Source organism: Citrus sinensis, chromosome 7 (assembly GCF_022201045.2).
Source record: "Citrus sinensis cultivar Valencia sweet orange chromosome 7, DVS_A1.0, whole genome shotgun sequence".
Lineage (NCBI taxonomy): Eukaryota > Viridiplantae > Streptophyta > Magnoliopsida > Sapindales > Rutaceae > Citrus > Citrus sinensis.
In genome coordinates this window covers 3,012,043-3,029,845 of record NC_068562.1, presented here as the reverse complement: position 1 = coordinate 3,029,845, position 17,803 = coordinate 3,012,043, and the positions used below count along the sequence as shown (strand labels likewise).

The 17,803-nt window shown below is 34.6% G+C and overlaps 3 protein-coding genes across 6 annotated transcripts in view; 2 read left to right on the top strand and 1 right to left on the bottom strand.

Moving 5' to 3' along the window:
• LOC102614294 (uncharacterized) overlaps positions 1 to 17,803 on the bottom strand; it is a 54,203-nt gene that overhangs the window by 2,796 nt on the left and 33,604 nt on the right. The window lies entirely within an intron of this gene.
• On the top strand, positions 9,638 to 11,021 carry LOC107178665 (methylesterase 10). Its single transcript, XM_052444908.1, has 3 exons — positions 9,638 to 10,102; positions 10,213 to 10,350; positions 10,675 to 11,021. The coding sequence occupies exons 1-3, from the start codon at positions 9,737 to 9,739 to the stop codon at positions 10,951 to 10,953; spliced, it is 783 nt and encodes a 260-aa protein (XP_052300868.1). The 5' UTR covers positions 9,638 to 9,736; the 3' UTR covers positions 10,954 to 11,021.
• Positions 15,877 to 17,171, top strand: LOC102613503 (salicylic acid-binding protein 2-like). Its single transcript, XM_006466598.4, has 3 exons — positions 15,877 to 16,289; positions 16,459 to 16,602; positions 16,832 to 17,171. The coding sequence occupies exons 1-3, from the start codon at positions 15,912 to 15,914 to the stop codon at positions 17,111 to 17,113; spliced, it is 804 nt and encodes a 267-aa protein (XP_006466661.1). The 5' UTR covers positions 15,877 to 15,911; the 3' UTR covers positions 17,114 to 17,171.

The following is a 17,803-nucleotide window of genomic DNA, read 5'->3' as shown; positions in this document are numbered from 1 at the left end:
TCAATTTAATTAATTGCATGATAACCATTAACCAATAAGTAAATATTAAGTGGTTAAGCACATATAATGTGGGCATAATAAGAATTAAGAATTTAAGATACGGATATGTAATTAATATTATTTATTTTGGCCAATGGATAATTAGATTTATAAATTAAATAATTACTTTAATTTCTTGGTTTTCTTTTATGGAATATGCATCTTGAATTCTTGATCATATATAAACATTATGGTGGAAAATTGGAAATATCGATTTCAAAAAGTTTCATAAATTAAATTAACAATTATTTGAATCAATTTGTAATACTAACTATTAAGTAGATTTTTTTTAATAGTCTTTTTGTGTTTTAATTTATGAATTAATGATTAATAATTATTTATTTGTATGTTTAGATGTCTGGACACTCAAGATCGAATTCAATGAGTGATGATGACAATCAAAGTGTTCAAATGGAAGGAACTCAAAAGGCAAAGCGGAAAAGACCAGCGATGAAGAAAAGATCTGCGACGTGGAATCATTTTACTCTGCTCGAGGACAATCCAAACAAATGCAAGTGCAACTATTGTGGTAGACAATATCAATGTCATTCAAGGCGTGATGGGATTACAAATATGAGAAATCATATACTGGCTTGCCTTGCATACAAGACATTCCGGGAACAACAAGAGGGAAGTCAATAAAACTTGACAACTGAGGGTGGGGAAGGAAATGCAAGTAATATGGTTTTGGCTAAAGGGTGGAGTCAAGACGCTTGTAGAAGGGCAGTCACCAAAATGATCATTATGGGTGAGTTGCCACTTAGTTTTGTGGATAACAAAGGGTTCAGGCATTTCTGTAGTGTAGCCATTCCACAGTTTGTTATGCCATCTCGGAGAACTGTTGGTAGGGATGTTATGGATTTATTTTTGGAAGAAAAGATAATGTTGAAGAGTTTGATTTGCAACAACAAACAGCGAGTGTCTCTTACCACTGATTTATGGACTTCTGTTCAAAACATGAGCTACATGGTGATCACAGCTCATTTTATTGATAGTGACTGGTGTTTGAACAGAAGGATTATTAGTTTCAGTGTGATTGAAGATCATAGAGGGAAAACAATCGGTAAAAAGATTGTAGCTTGTTTACAAGATTGGGGGATAGAGAGGTTGTTTGCAATAACTGTTGATAATGCCAGTACAAATGATGTTGCTGTTAATTATGTGACTATGCAATTACTTGGTTGGAGGAATGATGATGCAATTGTATTGGCGGGTCAGTATATGCATGTGCGTTGTTGTGCACATATTTTGAACTTGATTGTTGTTTCGGGGTTGAATGAATTGCATGCTAGTGTTGCCGCCATCCGGAATGCTGTGAAGTATGTGAGATCCTCCACAACGAGGCTACAGGCATTTAAACAGTGTGCTCAACAAGTGAAATGTCCAAATGGAACGGTTGTTTTAGATTGTCCTACTAGGTGGAATTCCACCTATTTAATGTTGATGACTGCGTTGAAGTTTCAGGCAGCATTTGATAGAATGGCAGAGGTGGATAAACCATATGAGGCATATTTTCTTGAGAAAGAAAATAACGTTAAGAGGGTGGGCCCGCCTGGACCTGAGGATTGGGAGAGTGCAGGGCGAATTGTGAAGTTTTTGAAGGTATTTTATGATGCCACATTGTTATTTTCTGCTTCTTTGAGTGTGACTTCTAATCTTTGTTATGATACCATTGGCTTAATTGAGAGCTCATTGACTGCATTAGAAGGAAGTAGAGATCCTTGGGTGGTGGCTATGGCTTATCAAATGAGGGAAAAATTTGATAAATATTGGGAGTCTTCAGGGAAGATAAATAAAATGTTGATTGTTGCCTCTATTCTTGATCCACGAGCTAAAATGGACTTTGCCAAACATATTTTTGAGATCATTTTTGCCAATGATGGTTGGAAAGTTGAAGAAATGACCAAAGCAGTGAAAGATTTGTTGAATGAGCTTTATGATGCATATAGTGCAATGTGCTCCAGTTCCACACCATCGATGTGTAGTGAGAGTGCTCCTAGTGGCAGTTATGGTGGTACAAGTTATTCTCCTTATTTTACAAATGAGGTTGGTTTGTCAGAGGGTCCTAGTGGTGATGGTGATGACATTTTCCGAGTTTCTCGCCCTTTCTTTGGGTATGCTCAGAAAGTGTTTGTTCAGAATGAGGGCAAGAGAGTAGTATCTGAGGTGGAACGATATTTGAGTGACCCAGTTGAAGATCCAAGCAATCTTAAGCTCAATGTTTTGCTTTGGTGGAAGGTTAATGGATCGAAGTATCCAATATTAGAGAAAATTGCAAGGGATGTCCTCGCTGTTCCTGTTTCCACAGTGGCATCTGAATCTGCCTTTAGCACAGGGCGTCGCGTCATTGACGAATATCGGAGTTCTTTGACCCCTTGTATGGTTGAGGCATTGATATGTACCGAAAATTGGTTACAAGCTAAACTTTTTGCTAATCCTGTCTATAACCTTCAGGAAGATATTAAAGAGCAGATATTCCATATGGAGCTACAAGAAGGTAATATTTTTCTCATATTTTATAAATTTAAGATGTATTATAACTTTATAAATAGCATTTACATGTACTTAAGTTACTTACTAATTTCTTTTTTTTTTAACATTTTAAAGAGTTTGTAAGATCACAAGCTTCAACGGTGGAAACAGTGAGTGCTGATATGGGTGTTATGGATATTTGAAAGGTAATTCTTAATATATATTATTATTTATAATTTCATATTATATGTTTAGGTTGTAATTTACACTATAATAATAGATAATAGTTGTTATAGTTTTAATTTATAATTGTTTCATTTATTTTAGACACATTGAAATTGTTGGAATGGTATTACCTAGGAATTAAGATTATTATTAAATTTACTTGATGATGAATGCCATGAAATAAGCCACAATTGACTTAATTTTTTTTCTTATATTTAATCAAGTACACACATGAATTGGGCATATGTGTTTGTGTTTAATGTCCCTTTATTTGTCATGTGGCTTAAAGAAAGTAGTTAAATGATTATCTATTATTTTTTCAATTTTTTCCTAGGGGATATATGCTTCAATTCTTCGACTTGGAGTAGAAGAAATTGAAGTTAAAAGTTGTCAAAGTGCTTGCGAGGAACGATGGAGTCGTAGAGGAAGTTGATCTACATTTACATTTAAATTTTGTTGTGTTTTGGATTTTGGAACTTTGTCATTTGTGTTTTGGAAAATGGAAACTATTTAATTATGTTTAATTTTGTGTTCTAAAGATTAATGTTTAGATTTTAGAATTGGACATTGCGCTTTGGATGGAGACTATTAAATTTAAATTTTGTGTTAATTTTAATTTTATGCTTTGTGTTAATTTTTAATTTTGAATCATTTGAATTTAATTCTATAGTAGTTTTCTTTTTTTGTTGGTTGAAATGAATGGATGAATGAATGAGGGAGGACAAGGAAGGTGGGAAAGAAATATCTTAGTTAGCAAGGTGACAATAGTGAAAGAGAAATGTCCTTGTTTTATAAAGGACATGCATGTTCATGTTGTTATTGCCAGAATGAAAATGAATCAATCCCTTGCGTTTGTTGTGTTTGTCTTTTGGATTAGATAAAGTGTATGCAAATTGCAAAGTGTATCTAAGTTTTCTTTTAAACGGCTGTATCTCCACTTCTCCAGAGGTCCCCATGGCAAAAAGCCAAAAAGAAAAAAAAATAGAAAAAAAAATATTTCCTTATCAAGTATCAACGTGTGGCCCCAGGACAAAATTAATGTCACTGATTGAGTTATGCCATTTGGTAGAGGGTTTTCTTTTTTTGTGATTTATTATATTTTAATATTAGATTTAATGGGTTTTATCTTTTACTATAAGACATTAAGAGTTTAAGACTTATTATTGTGCCACATAGCAACTTGTTAAGGTTTTCTTTGAATTTTGAACAAACATGACCATAGGATAAGATTAAAATTTGTAAAAAATAATTTATTTTTTGATTGTGAAAAAATTTTGGACAGGAGAAATTCTAGCGTGATGTTTTAGGTCTTTATAATCTAATATGAAACCATTAACAAATAATATTTTAACATATGTACATAATTTCTAAATTTATAAGTTATTTTATTAAAAGTCATACAATTTCTTTTTCCTCCCTTTCACTCTCTTCCCTCTAATTAAAGATAATTAATGGAGTAATTCAATTAAAGTTACGTTTGATCCCCAATTGTCAAATTGCCAAATTAATTAATTTTAACCCAAATTGATCCGAATAACCCGAATTTAATCCGAACCCGAATTAACCCGAATCCGATCCGAATTAACCCGACCCGAATTAACCCGATTTCATCCGAATAACCCGAATTTAATCCGAACCCGACTTAACCCGCATCCGATCCGATCCGAACTCCACCCGACTTTTTAACCCGATCCGATCCGATCCGAATTAATTCGGATCGGATCGGATCGGGTTTTAAGTTCGGGTGAAGTTCGGATCGATTTTTACCCAACCCGACCAACCCGAAACCCGATCGGGTTGATCCGAACCCGATCCGAACCCGATTTTGCCCACCCCTATGTGGCCCAACTCCCAAAAGCTCATTCCAACAAGTCTCATCATTCCAAAGTTGTATTCGACCCTGGAGGTACTGAAACTATGGATTTAACTTAAAGAATATTTGATGTCTCACTTATTTGAAGGTATATGCTTCTTATTTTCCCTCATTATATCCTTGAATACAGAGAGCGCATCTGAGGAGAGAAGCGTTCGCCGGGCAGCACTTGAAGCTTCTCTTCGTGATGTTTTATTTCAAATAATAAAATTTGTTAATGAGAAAAAAGACCATGTTCCTTCCATTTCTGAGGGTGTCATCTATTTTCCTTGTGAAATAACCATCCCAAGGTCAGCTCTCCTTTAATAGCTTTTTCTTCATTAATGTGAAGGCCTATTTTACTTTTCATGTGGTAGTTTTGTTATTATCGCTCATGCTTATATGTGGAAAGTGAGTGATTTTTCCCCACCTCTTGATTGTCTTAGCCTTCTTGCTTCAAAGGATTTCTTTATCCCTTGTGATCGAAGTTATACAGTGGCTTAGGTTTGGATGAATTTTATGTGACTGTTTTAGCAAAATGATGCCAATAAAGCTTCAGTACATTTTCTTGAAAATTTTTGTTGCGTGTTTGCTGAACTTTAATAATGTTTACTTCTCTTGTTGCTATGATTTTGTAATAAAATTTACATACATGTTTTTGACTTTTTTCTTTTAATGCTGTTGGATGGGTGGGTCGCCCATGATGGGCCGACCTGACCCGACCCACACATGGTAACTACCATGTACGGTTATGAAGATTGAGAGGGAAGTTAATTTTAAATAAACTTCCTCCACTGGCTAAAATCTCTCTAATGATAAGAATAAGAGTAGAGATACATAAAAATTGTTAAAAATCATCTTCTTCTCTTCTTCATGAAGATTAAAATTAAGACCATTGAACAATCCATAAAAAAGGACATTTATACTGTGAGCAAAGAAGGATTTCCGCTTGTGATTTCTTTCCGACCATTAATGTGATCCAATACTTGATTGCTCTGCTGCTTATTTCGAGAAGAAAGGTATTTCTAGAACCCTTATTTTTCCTTCAAATGCAGTAGAAGAATTGTCTTTGAAATTGTTCAAGCAAGAAAAAGAACCGGATAGGGAGGGAGAAAGAATACACACAATCTTGGATGAAAGTTGTAGTTATGTTCACTGTTTTTCCCACTTGGTGGCTGTTTCATCCAAGAACGAACTTAATATTACTATAATTTGTGTGACTGAAGCCACTTTCTGTGTTTATCGATTGTTGTTTCATGGGTGATCTGGGCAATATAATTTATTTTGGATAGATTTATGCCTACTGAAGAGGGTCGGTAGTATTCAAGGGTTATCTTTTTCATTTACGGTCACCATCATTGTGGAAGGATATTAGCACAGAGAATGTTATTGTTCAACAGAAAAATTTCTTTAGGAGCAGTATAATGTCCAAGACTATAGTTTACATGAGGTTGAGTTGAGAAAATTTCTACATGGCATAAGGTCTAACATGAATCATACTGTGACATTTGTCCTGCATTGTTGGTTCAGCTCCTCTGATTCTTTATGGACCAAAGTAAGATCTGATATGGGTTGTTAGCTGGTGCAATGTTGTCCATCACCAAATATTGATTCCTTACCCTTGCATTAGTATACCCAACTACCTTGGAGCAAATAAAATGGTGTGGACATTGGCTTTTCGTTTGGACTCTGATAATCGTAGGTCCAACCTGTTGAAATCACCAAACAAGTAAATTTTCTTTTTCTTTTGGTTGAGGGCTCCTTGAAGCATTTTTGTTTAGAAGGCTGACTGCAGAGGGTAGGTTGCTTATGCTTCTAGAAATTTGGAATTCTTTATGTGAAGTAAATTTAATACACACAAATTGTGATAGGTCATTTGAGAAATATCCTGATGGAGGTGAGACTGATTGTTTACTAGGTTTGTTTAACGATTCTGCAAAATGTCTCCAATGCTAAGTTTGTTCTGAATTATTGTCCTTTTTTACCATAAACGTGGCTGTTTTTTATGTGATTACGAAATCTGAAGTATAATTGATTGCTTGGGCAATGATTTCTAAGTTCCCAATCTTCCGACCTGATGTACAACCCTTCTTTCATACCTGTTATTAGTTTATTTGATTTTTTTTTAATAATTAAAGCCAATTATGTAATGTAGTAGTATAGTTCATCTGCAAGTAAAGGTGCATCTCCATGTCCTGTATATATCCATTTACCAAACAGATCTGTTTGCACACTAGCAACATTATTATTATTTTTTTTGGGGGGGGGGGGGGGGGGGGGAGAGACTGATAAAGAGGTCTGAGTAATGAATTTTTGTCAACACAGAAAGATAACTGCCCTTGGTGACATGTCTTTGTTTTATCAATCTATGAGAAGTTGTTGCTGTCGTCAAATCTGTTTAATAAGAAACATTTCTGATTTATGTGTGAACCAATATTGTGCCTCTGTTTCTCAGTTCATCGGATTCTGCTTTTGGGATGGATATGATCAAGAGAATGCTCCAGACCGGGCATCCAACCATGCTCAGCTGAATATCAGCATTAGCGATCTGAATAACTTGTCAAACTCTGAAGGTAAAATGGTATAATTCTTCTAATAGTACTGCTGATAGGAGTATTGGAGTTGTTAATCTTGTATATGAGAAGCAATCGATAAGAGGATGTTTGCACAATTTGTGTAAATGTTGTCCGTTTGTATAATTTAATCTTCATTTTTTCTTTCTGCTTGTGGTGATTAATTTGCCTGTACATACTATTCTGATACATTTTTCAATAAACCGGAGTCAACAGTAAGGTGCTGCACATTGTTTCTTTCCAAAATGGGTTTGATAGGGGGGGAAATGATGAGCTTTTTTTAAAATAAAAAAAAAATTGGTGTGGTATAGACTTACCGATGATGACCCTTCTACTGCAGAGATTTATTTTAATTGGCTAAAAATGCTTCAGTCATCTTTGCTGCTTTATTTATTTATTAATTTATTTTCGAAGTGTTAAAAGAGTCTTGAAGTTGTTGGATTGATCTTTCGGCCCGCCCTTGTTGCGTAAGTTTAGATGCAGAAGTAATTCTAATTGGGCATTCAAATCGATCAACTTGGATTCTTAAAATAAACTATAATCGAAAGTGTGGTGATTGACGGGTCGTATTGGAGGACAGAAAACAACAAACGAAGCTGCCTCTTTTTAAACTAATTTAAAAAGGAAAAGAATTCCTGGCCAACGGCAGACACATGCCTGGGAGAGAGGCCCAGATGCTGATGGGCATTTCATTTTCGGGACTTTAGGATTCAAGCCTGGAGGCTTGATTATTGGGCGAAGTCATCCATACTCATGTTCTGAGATCCGCAGGAAACAAGTTTAGGGTTAGAAGATTTGAGGTGAAGGAGATTGTGTTCGTTCTGATTTCATTATGAATTTGAATCAAAACTGAGAAATTGTGATATAAATATAAGCCGCGGATGCACAGGGGCCACTTCGGACATGAGAAAAAGACTGAACGATTGTCGATTACATCTGGTATTTATTATTATTACTATTTTTTTGGGGAAATATAACCCAAAATGAAAGACAACCCAAAATATTATTATTATAATTACTATATATAGAGTGATTTTTCAATTAGAATTCTTTAACTTTAATAAAATTAAGAATTAGTTAAAAGAAAAAAAATTAAATTTTAATACACAATAAAATATAGTACATTGAAGACCGGTATTCCTAATTGAAAAATTACTATATATATTCGGACAAATCACTTTCAAAATTAAAGAAAAGGGTAAATTTTAGGGACCTCCCCTGAGGTTTGAAGTATTAACACTTTAATAGAATGTATTGATGTAATTATACATACCTCCCTTGTTGTTAGTATAAAAATACGTATGGTGTTAGTATAAAAGGATAAATATGTAAAAACTTATTTAAAATTCAAAATAATTCAAAATTAAAGCTTTAAGTTCTTGATGTCTGCGAAATCTTGCTTGGTTTACTCTATTATCTAGTGGTGTGTAATGACCAGTGGACAAAAGTAAAAAAAATATTCACAAAACAAAGCATGCACTTAGCTTTCTCTTTCATCTACGCAACACCCAATCATTTTCGTCTTCCTAAGGCTGTGAAGAAGCAGCTGCATTTGTCCAAAACCTTTTCAAGATTAAAAAACATTTTAGCTTCAATTATGGACAAGATGAGTTCTGATGGTGGCCCAAGTCTTCCATCAAGCGAGTACCAACGGCGAACGACTTCATCCGCAACAGGAGTGAGAAAGAAATAATCTGTAGGTGATTTTGTTGAACCTGAGTTAATTAAACCTAAAAATGGGTTCCTTGTATTTTGATTTTTTTTTTGTGCATGTTGATTTCAACAACCGTGGGTTTTGATTTTCTTCATTTTGAGCTAATCAAAGTGTAATGATAGAAAGCTTTTAGCCTTTATGTAAATTTTGATTTAAAAATTAATGGGTTTATCACTATTATGAAGTTGTTCTGCACTGAGCAAAGGAATGAAAAGAGAAAAAAAAAAATCTTTTCTCAATATTTTTTCTTGACTTATCCTTGTTTTGAATTCTTTTGTGTCATCATCGTTCGTAATTGATTAATTCGCAGTTGGAAACTAGAGAGACTCGAACAAAATCATAGCTTATATGGCATCTCCTAGTTGTAGAGATATAGTGGTTTTATTTTAAACTACTTTGGCATGTTTTCGGCACCTATTAGAATTTTTGATAATTCCGTGCTGGTTCCACAATTTTTTCCCTTTTTTTCTTTGCCACTCCTACTGCATTCTCATTTTTGGTTTATTTTAAGCTGTGGTAGCTGGTGAAAAGATTGATTATATTTTATGGCAATTCATCAGCTGCATGTACCCATCGGTTCTCATCCATTTTATTTAATAATTTATTATTTTTGTGGGAAGGGTGTTTTAGTAATTTTAACAGTCAACTAACGGTCAACTTAACTGGTAATTAACGGCGAGGGAAATATGTGTAATTGCATCAATACATTCTATCAAAATGTTAATACTTCAAACCTCAGGGGAGGTCCCTAAAAATTACCCGAAAAGAAAAGAAAACTTACCCATCGTTTTTGGAGTTAGAATCTCCGCTGAAAGCCCCAAAGTTAAAGGTAGGCTACGGAAAGAGTTGACTTTCGTAGCGATGGAGGAGAGGAAGCATTTTGTGTTAGTTCATGGATCTTGCCTTGGAGCCTGGTGTTGGTACAAAGTCGTGACCCTTCTGAAACTTGCCGGTCACCATGTGAGTGCTATAGACCTTGGAGCTTCTGGGGTCAATAGCAAGCGGCTCGATGATGAAATTGCTTCCATTTCAGATTATTTGCAGCCGCTGATGGAGTTCATGGCCTGTTTACCACAAGAAAAAAAGGTGATTTTGGTTGGTCACAGCTACAGCGGCCTCTGTATTTCTCTTGCCATGGAAAATTTTCATGAGAAAATATCGGTTGCAGTGTTTATCTCCGCATATATGCCTCACTACAAGTCTCCACCAGCAGCTCTCATACAAGAAGTAAAGAAATTTTTCTAATTTTTTATATAATCAATTAATTTGTTAATATAATATCTATAAAAAAATGCATCTTTGATTTTAATTATTTACGTGTTTGGTGTGGTTGTCAGTATTTTAACAGGACCCCAGTGGAGTCTTTACTGGATTGCCAATTTACATTCAACAAAGGCCTGGAAAATCCGCCAACTTCAGCTCTCTTTGGACCAGAGTACATGAAGACCGTGCTTTGCAAGCGCTGCCAGTTAGAGGCAAGCCATCAAGTTCTTCATTAAAAGCATACAAAATTCCATCGCATGTGTTTTTTTTTTTTTTAAGTACTACTCAAATTTTCTACTTTCGTTAATAATCGCTAATATTAAAAAAATGTCAATATGACATTTCGCAAGAGGGAAGAAAATTTCTACTTAATTATTCTTTAATTCAAAGAGGAATTGATTTTTTATGTTTCAAAATGGGAACTCGAACTACTACTCACACATCTCGCCACTTAGACCTCGGCCTCATGCATTAATTAATGGTTAACTGAATTTGTGTCTTTCCTAATTAATTAGTTATTCACTTTCATGATGCAGGATTTGGAACTGACCAAAATGTTGGTCAGACCAACGGGGTTTTTCGTGGAAGATTTGTCCAAAGAATCTCTGTTGACAAAAGAAAAGTTCGGGTCGGTGGATCGAGTTTATGTCATCTGCAAAGAAGATGAAGTGATGAAAGAGGACTTCCAGCGAGCGATGATCGAGGATTACCATCCTAAACAAGTTGTGTCAATTTCTGCAGCTGGCCATATGGTCATGCTTTCAAAGCCTGAAGAGCTTTGCCAAATTCTACTAGAAGACATTGCTCACAAATAATAGTCTAATATTGTTATGATTTGTGATTAATTTTATTATTATATAATACAATAATATCTCCACTTCAATGAGAAGATCTTTCCTGGGTGGCCAATCTAATTCAAAATAGAAAGAAATCCAATCCAATCCAATCCTTACTATTATTTATTGCATTCCTTGATATCATACGTCGTCGGCGTGGTTGCGTTTTCAAACGGTTCTTTACACGTGGTTCAGTCCGCATGCGTTAACTTATTCAACAATCAGCAAGTCGGCAGGCAAGGCGAGGTTAAGAAAATCAAGCAACATAAATGAGGACGCAGAGCACGGGACTAATTCGACCCGGTGAATGGTGATACAGGGGTCACGTGCGTGAGTAGTGATCGGTCGATCGTTGTTATTGATTATTTATGACCCAAAGCACTGAACCAAATTGTATTGTTATCAAATACGATTACGGAAAGAGGGACAGAGACGTATGGTGGTCGCCTTCCACTATTGTTATCAAATATGGAGTGGCGACAAAATCGATTTCAGATTGGGGTCCAATTCATATATATACATATTGACCTTGCTACGTTACAGACTCTGTATATCTGCCAGCAGGCTTCCAGTTTCCATAATTGCCAAAATAGGATACAAGGGTAGATTAATGGTGTGTGAAATTCCCAATATATATATATATATATATTGTGGTAATAGGATTTGTTGAAGTAATACTCCTAAGCTTTATGAACCTTAGGAGGTGATAAGGATTAAGGAGGTACAAAGAACAAGAGAAAAGAAAGGGTATTGAAATTGAAATCTGAATGCTTATGCTTGAAAAAAGAGGAAGGTGAAAGCGAACATAGAAAGAAAAAGAGTCAATAAATGAAAAAGTGGGAAAGAAATTAAAAGGAGTGAGTGAGTTGTAATAATAAAAAATCCCAGTCAAAAGGTCAACTGCAAGTAATTTTTGTTAGTTGTTACTTATCCAGACGCTAGTACGTTGAGAGAGAGAGAGAGAGATGGACGGTACTAAAAACAGAGGGTTTGTTTTGTTATCATTTTTGGGTGAGGCAAGATTTTTCATTTACGTATGGTGGTCACCTTCAATTAATGTTATCAAAGATGATTACAATTTCCATTTGGAGTGGTGACAAAGTCGATTTCAGATTGTGGTCCAATTCATATATACATAAATCTGCCAGCAGGCTTCCAGTTTCCATAATTGCGAGACAATTTCATTAGAAATCTCCCCGCTGCCGCATCACTATTATTAGTGGTAAGTTCTTTTTTTGGATAGGAATAGGATGATGTACAATTGTTTATTATCACTTTCGTGTGATAAGATTTTTTTTTTCCCTCTTCATTTATTTGGGAGGAGATTTCACTTCAATAATAAAGGGATTACATATAATTTAAGTTTCTGAGTTATAAACGAGACAATCGATTAGATAAAATAAAAAATATAAACACATGGAATGAAATAGACTAATATATGATCTAAAGTCTAAACGAACAATAAAATTGCCAATTTCCACTATCGCATATAGTCACTGCCTTCTTAATTGCTTTTCACTTCCTCTTCATTTTCATATTATTAAAGTCTTTGTACTGAAGGCCATTTTGTAATGATATAATTTTTAAAATAGTTGATATTAGTTATAGTGTAGAAATAATCATTCGTGAAGAAGAAGGGTTAAATATTTAGTAAAATTTATTTACCAAACACTAGAATTTGCCTATATGTACTTTAAAAAATATAAAATCTGCATAGATTGAAAAAAATTAGGAAATTAAAAAAATTATTTAATTTGTATTTGTGTATGAAATAGGATACAGGGGTAGATTAATGGTGTGTGAAATTCCCAAAAATATATATATATATTGTGGTAGTAGGATTTGTTGAAGTAATACTCTGTAACAGCAATAGTCAACAAATGAATATCAAAGTTAAAAGAAGAATGACATTTTCGCCCCTCATAAAAATTACTTTTATCATTTGTTTAATTACAAATATTTAAGAATTATTTCTTTTTTGGAGTTACAGCATTCAAAAAAAAATCCAATGATGGTATACATGACTTTTTAACACACAAATTGATATTAGACAAAATTTAATTCTCAAACAAATTAAATTTAGTCAATTTATATGTTAAAAAATGACATTTACTAGGAATATATGAGCATAAGCTTGAACGCATGCATGAAAATTTTATGAATAATGTCATGACATTAATTTTCATTTTAAAATTTTGACGGTGAATGATGTCATGTCATATGTCATTCGTCAAGCAAATTACGAAATTTTTTCATGAATTTCATTTTGATTGATAATTTTACTTCATCATTCACTTGAAGAATGCAATATTTGAGGCAAACATTTTAGAACAAAATTTGAAATATGAAGCATGCATTATTCAATTTTTTTTGGAGACACTGCTTAAGTCCAAGGGGCAGACGTGGGTCTTACTATTAGCTAGTGTTGAAACAATAAGCTTGCCGATTATCGTGTGATCATTCCTTCGAAACTTTGTTGGATCGGAGCTTGTGGTTGTGGGATTAAGCTTTCAATTGGTCGATGAGAAAACGACAATGCTATGCTTCGTTTTATATTTGCCGCCCCACACTCGTCATCCACCGAGCTTAATCGGAGAAATTAAAGAAAATGGAGGAGAAGGACGATAAGGCGCAGTTTGTTCTAGTACATGGTACTTGCTTTGCCGTTGATGGAGTTCATCATGGCTTCTCTACCACAAGAGGAGCCAGCGATGTTTTAGTGGGTCACAGTTATTTATGGTGGTCTCGGAGTTTCATTAGCCATGGAGAGCTTCCCGGACAAAATTTTAGTAGCTGTTCATGCCTAATTTAATATCCCCTGGCAACTCTAGTACAAGAAGTAATCAATATTAATTACATTATATTAATGTATCTCTTAAACATTAATCATGCGTGTTTCACATGCAAATAGCTAGCTAGCTGTCTGTTTCGTTTGTTGGGTGCATTCACGAAACAGTTCTTCAAATTCAAATCAATGGATACTGTACCAGACTTCAAGTTCTCATTTGATCATGGAAGAGATGACCCACCAACTTCTGCTATTTTTTGGCGCCGTTGCACCCAAAAGAGGTAAAGCATGATTAATATTAATTATTATTATTATTATATTATGGCTAAATTCTGTCACAATGGATGCAGCCCTTGGAATTAGCCAAGATGCTGTTAAGACCAAGTCATGAGCTGCTTTTAGCTAATGATAAGCTTTTCGAGGAAGATTTTCAGACATGGTTTATTGAGATATTACCCAACCAAAGATGTGAAGCTTATTCAAGGATCTGATTTTGATCACATGGTTACGCTTCCAAAGCTTCAAGAGCTTCATAAATGCCTACTGGAAATTGCTCAATCATTTAGTTAAACTGGTCCTCCCCCGCGCCGCCCCCATCTTTTTCTTTTCTTTTTTAAAAATTTTTGGATCCAGTTAAACCTGTCTTTCAATAAAAGCAATAATTTGTGAATATTCGCTTTCAATCAGATTTGTAATAATCTTATCATTCACTTTATATGGAAAACACTAGAGAGACGCACCTCATATGTCACAACACTTAACATTTAAAAATTAATTGGCATATAATTTTGTGCGATAAGGAGTAATATCCAATAATTCGTATTTTAAATGCTAAACGTTAATAGATGTTTTACTGTCCTAGAGGTGGTAAAAATATCCGTTCGGTCCGGACCCGGACCATACCCAGGCGTTGTGGGTCGGGTATTACCTGATCCGGGTATGAAATCGGGTCGGTCTTGGACATCACTTGATAAACTCGGAATCCGGATTTTATTAAAAAAAATTATAAAATATATATTTATTTGACTTATTTATTATACATATATAAAGTTTTAAACACTTAAAGTTCATATTTTCATGTCAAATTTTATTGAAATAAATTTAAAACTTATAAAATTACCAAAAAATAAAAAATATATACACATATAATATTAAAAAATATAAAATTCGAGTACCCAGATTAAAACCCGGCTCGGACCCAGACCTGGACCGGTTGCCTCCGGGCAGGGTCCGGTCATTGTAATACCCAGACCCGGCCCGGGGTTTTGCCATCCCTAATTGTCCTATTCAGCTTGTTGTCAACTTTGAAATTTTTTTAAATATTATTATACTGTGAAATCAATCAAATTTTCTTTTCACCCGTATAATTAAGGTTTAAATTCTTGACCTCTTATTTCTACACAAGAGATTTTACTAATTAAACTAGATCTAAATGGTACCCACAAAACTTCTACTTTCAATAACCATTGAATCCCTTATCTCAAGAATCAATAACGATGCAAAGAAATCTAATATATAAAAGCGAGGCTATTTGAACTCACTAATTTCCCTTCAACACTCATTTTTTAGTTAAATTAATTGTCAAATGATAAATTATTATTTTAATTCATTAATTCTCAAAAATCACAAACTTACCATTAATTAACTATTTTCTTTCTCTAACGTAACGTTGATCAAAATCTAAGTTAATCTATCTGTCTTTCAATTTTTCAAACCTTTCTTGTTAAATCAACTTTATCTTTCTCTAACTTTTTACTGTTCATTATCAATTCTTGCATATTACTATCATTCAAAATTTTTACTTATGAAATTTGACCAAAAAATTTTAATAGATTAAAAATAGTACTCAAACTTTTATTTTTTATTTTTACATAATAGGAATTATTCCCTTCATTTTGTTTTAGATTACAATAGAATTTTAATAACGTATACAAATATCTAAGCTCTTAGATTGAATCAAATGAATGGCTGGATTTAAGTTTGGGACCAGTAAAGTGTTTCGTAATTGAATTGGTAAGATTGGGACCCACCCAAATTCTGAAATTCAATTTGAAGAGTATGAACGATGCGTCATCAGTGTGTATGTGTAATAAATGCAACACAAAGGGGAGAAGGCATTATAAATAACTACTTAAGTAGAGAAAAGAAAATGGAAGAAGTAGTAGGCATGGAAGAGAAGCATTTTGTTCTAGTTCATGGAGTAAACCATGGAGCATGGTGTTGGTACAAACTGAAAGCAATGCTGGTGGCGGGGGGTCACCGGGTGACGACGGTGGACCTAGCCGCCTCGGGCATCAACATGAAGAGAATTGAGGATGTGCACACATTCCAGGCATACAGTGAGCCCTTGATGGAGGTTTTGGCATCACTTCCTGCCGAAGAAAAGGTCATACTTGTCGGACACAGCCTTGGGGGCGTCACTTTGGCCCTTGCCGCTGACAAATTCCCACACAAAATCTCCGTGGCTGTTTTCGTAACTGCATTCATGCCTGACACCACACACCGCCCATCTTTTGTTTTGGAGCAGGTTCCCGCATCTCTCTCGTCTCATCTGAATCTGATCATCACATTTATTTGAGATGCATGCGTGTTTAAAGTTGATACTGATCTGTAACTCTTTAATTAACCAGTCAATTAATTGCGATTACTGTATTTTGTTCTAATTTGTTGGATTTTATGTGCATGTTGAAAAGTAGTATTCTGAGAAGATGGGAAAAGAGGACGGCAGCTGGTTGGACACTCAATTTTCACAATGTGACGAGTCAAATCCATCTCACATTTCCATGCTTTTCGGCCGCGAGTTCTTGACTATCAAGATCTATCAGCTTTGTCCTCCTGAGGTAATTAATTTACTGCGCATCACATTCATCGGACGTGCAATTGTGCTTTGTCAAATTGTATCCTACCCATATCTCGACAGCGACACCATGCAAATCATGTTAAACTTTATCATTATTATTATTATTACTACTCACATGTCAGAATTAATTAATTGTCGCCGTAGAACATTTTTTTTATACCATATCACCCTATTCATTCAATTTGTTTATGTATTATGTTAATTGAAAGGATCTGGAGCTGGCCAAGATGTTGGTGAGGCCAGGATCAATGTTTATAGACAACTTATCGAAGGAAAGTAAGTTCAGCAATGAAGGATACGGATCTGTTAAGCGAGTTTATCTTGTATGCGAAGAGGATATTGGTCTCCCTAAGCAATTTCAGCACTGGATGATCCAAAACTATCCCGTTAATGAGGTGATGGAGATCAAGGGCGGTGATCACATGGCAATGCTTTCCGAGCCACAGAAACTTTGCGATTGTCTGTCTCAGATTTCTCTTAAGTATGCATAAAATTAATCTTGTCAGAAGCTTTTCATACAAATAAATAAATCAAGTGCTTTCTCCGTTTTCTCTTTGCCTCTTGCGGTTAAATTAATGTTGTTCGTGGGTGTGATATGTCCAAGTCGTGACGGCAAGGCTCAAATCACATTATTCTGCTACTTCTTGTATTATTGTGCCGCATAAATAAATCAAGTGCTTATTATTGTTGTCTTTATGCATTCACTCGGACGTGATACACTCGGGAATTAATCGTGTATTTTTCGCTGGACAGTAGACATGATATAACTTCAGTGATATGAGTGTTCCAAGTTCAAGATAAGCCTGCCTACTGCTCCTCCACAAAAGTCAAATCATCTGACTGCACGCTTTTTTATTACAAAACTCACATATTTGTAGTTATTCATGCAGCCCTTAAAGCATATGGACCATAAAAAAACATAACTGATACAGATTAAGAGTATGCTTGTAAGTTGTAACTATTATGCTGCAACCTAATATTGAAAACAACAGAGTTTAAATACAAGATTAAAACTTGCAAATTCTTTAACTTAATTGATCTTGTCCTTCAAAAAAAACTTGTTTCCACCATAATATGATACATCTTCTGAAATCTTTTGAATAATATTTTCCGGCCATTCAGAATTTTGAAAGCGAAGCGACTAAGATGTATTCGTTGTGATATAATTAAATATTAGAGAT

Excerpts from the sequence above, each read along its gene's own strand:
- LOC107178665 (XM_052444908.1), top strand. The coding sequence starts at position 9,737 with ATGGAGGAGAGGAAGCATTTTGTGTTAGTTCATGGATCTTGCCTTGGA. Across the intron at positions 10,103-10,212 it reads CAGCAGCTCTCATACAAGAA|TATTTTAACAGGACCCCAGT; the intron begins GTAAAGAAATTT and ends TGTGGTTGTCAG. Across the intron at positions 10,351-10,674 it reads GCAAGCGCTGCCAGTTAGAG|GATTTGGAACTGACCAAAAT; the intron begins GCAAGCCATCAA and ends TTCATGATGCAG.
- LOC102613503 (XM_006466598.4), top strand. The coding sequence starts at position 15,912 with ATGGAAGAAGTAGTAGGCATGGAAGAGAAGCATTTTGTTCTAGTTCAT. Across the intron at positions 16,290-16,458 it reads CATCTTTTGTTTTGGAGCAG|TATTCTGAGAAGATGGGAAA; the intron begins GTTCCCGCATCT and ends GTTGAAAAGTAG. Across the intron at positions 16,603-16,831 it reads ATCAGCTTTGTCCTCCTGAG|GATCTGGAGCTGGCCAAGAT; the intron begins GTAATTAATTTA and ends GTTAATTGAAAG.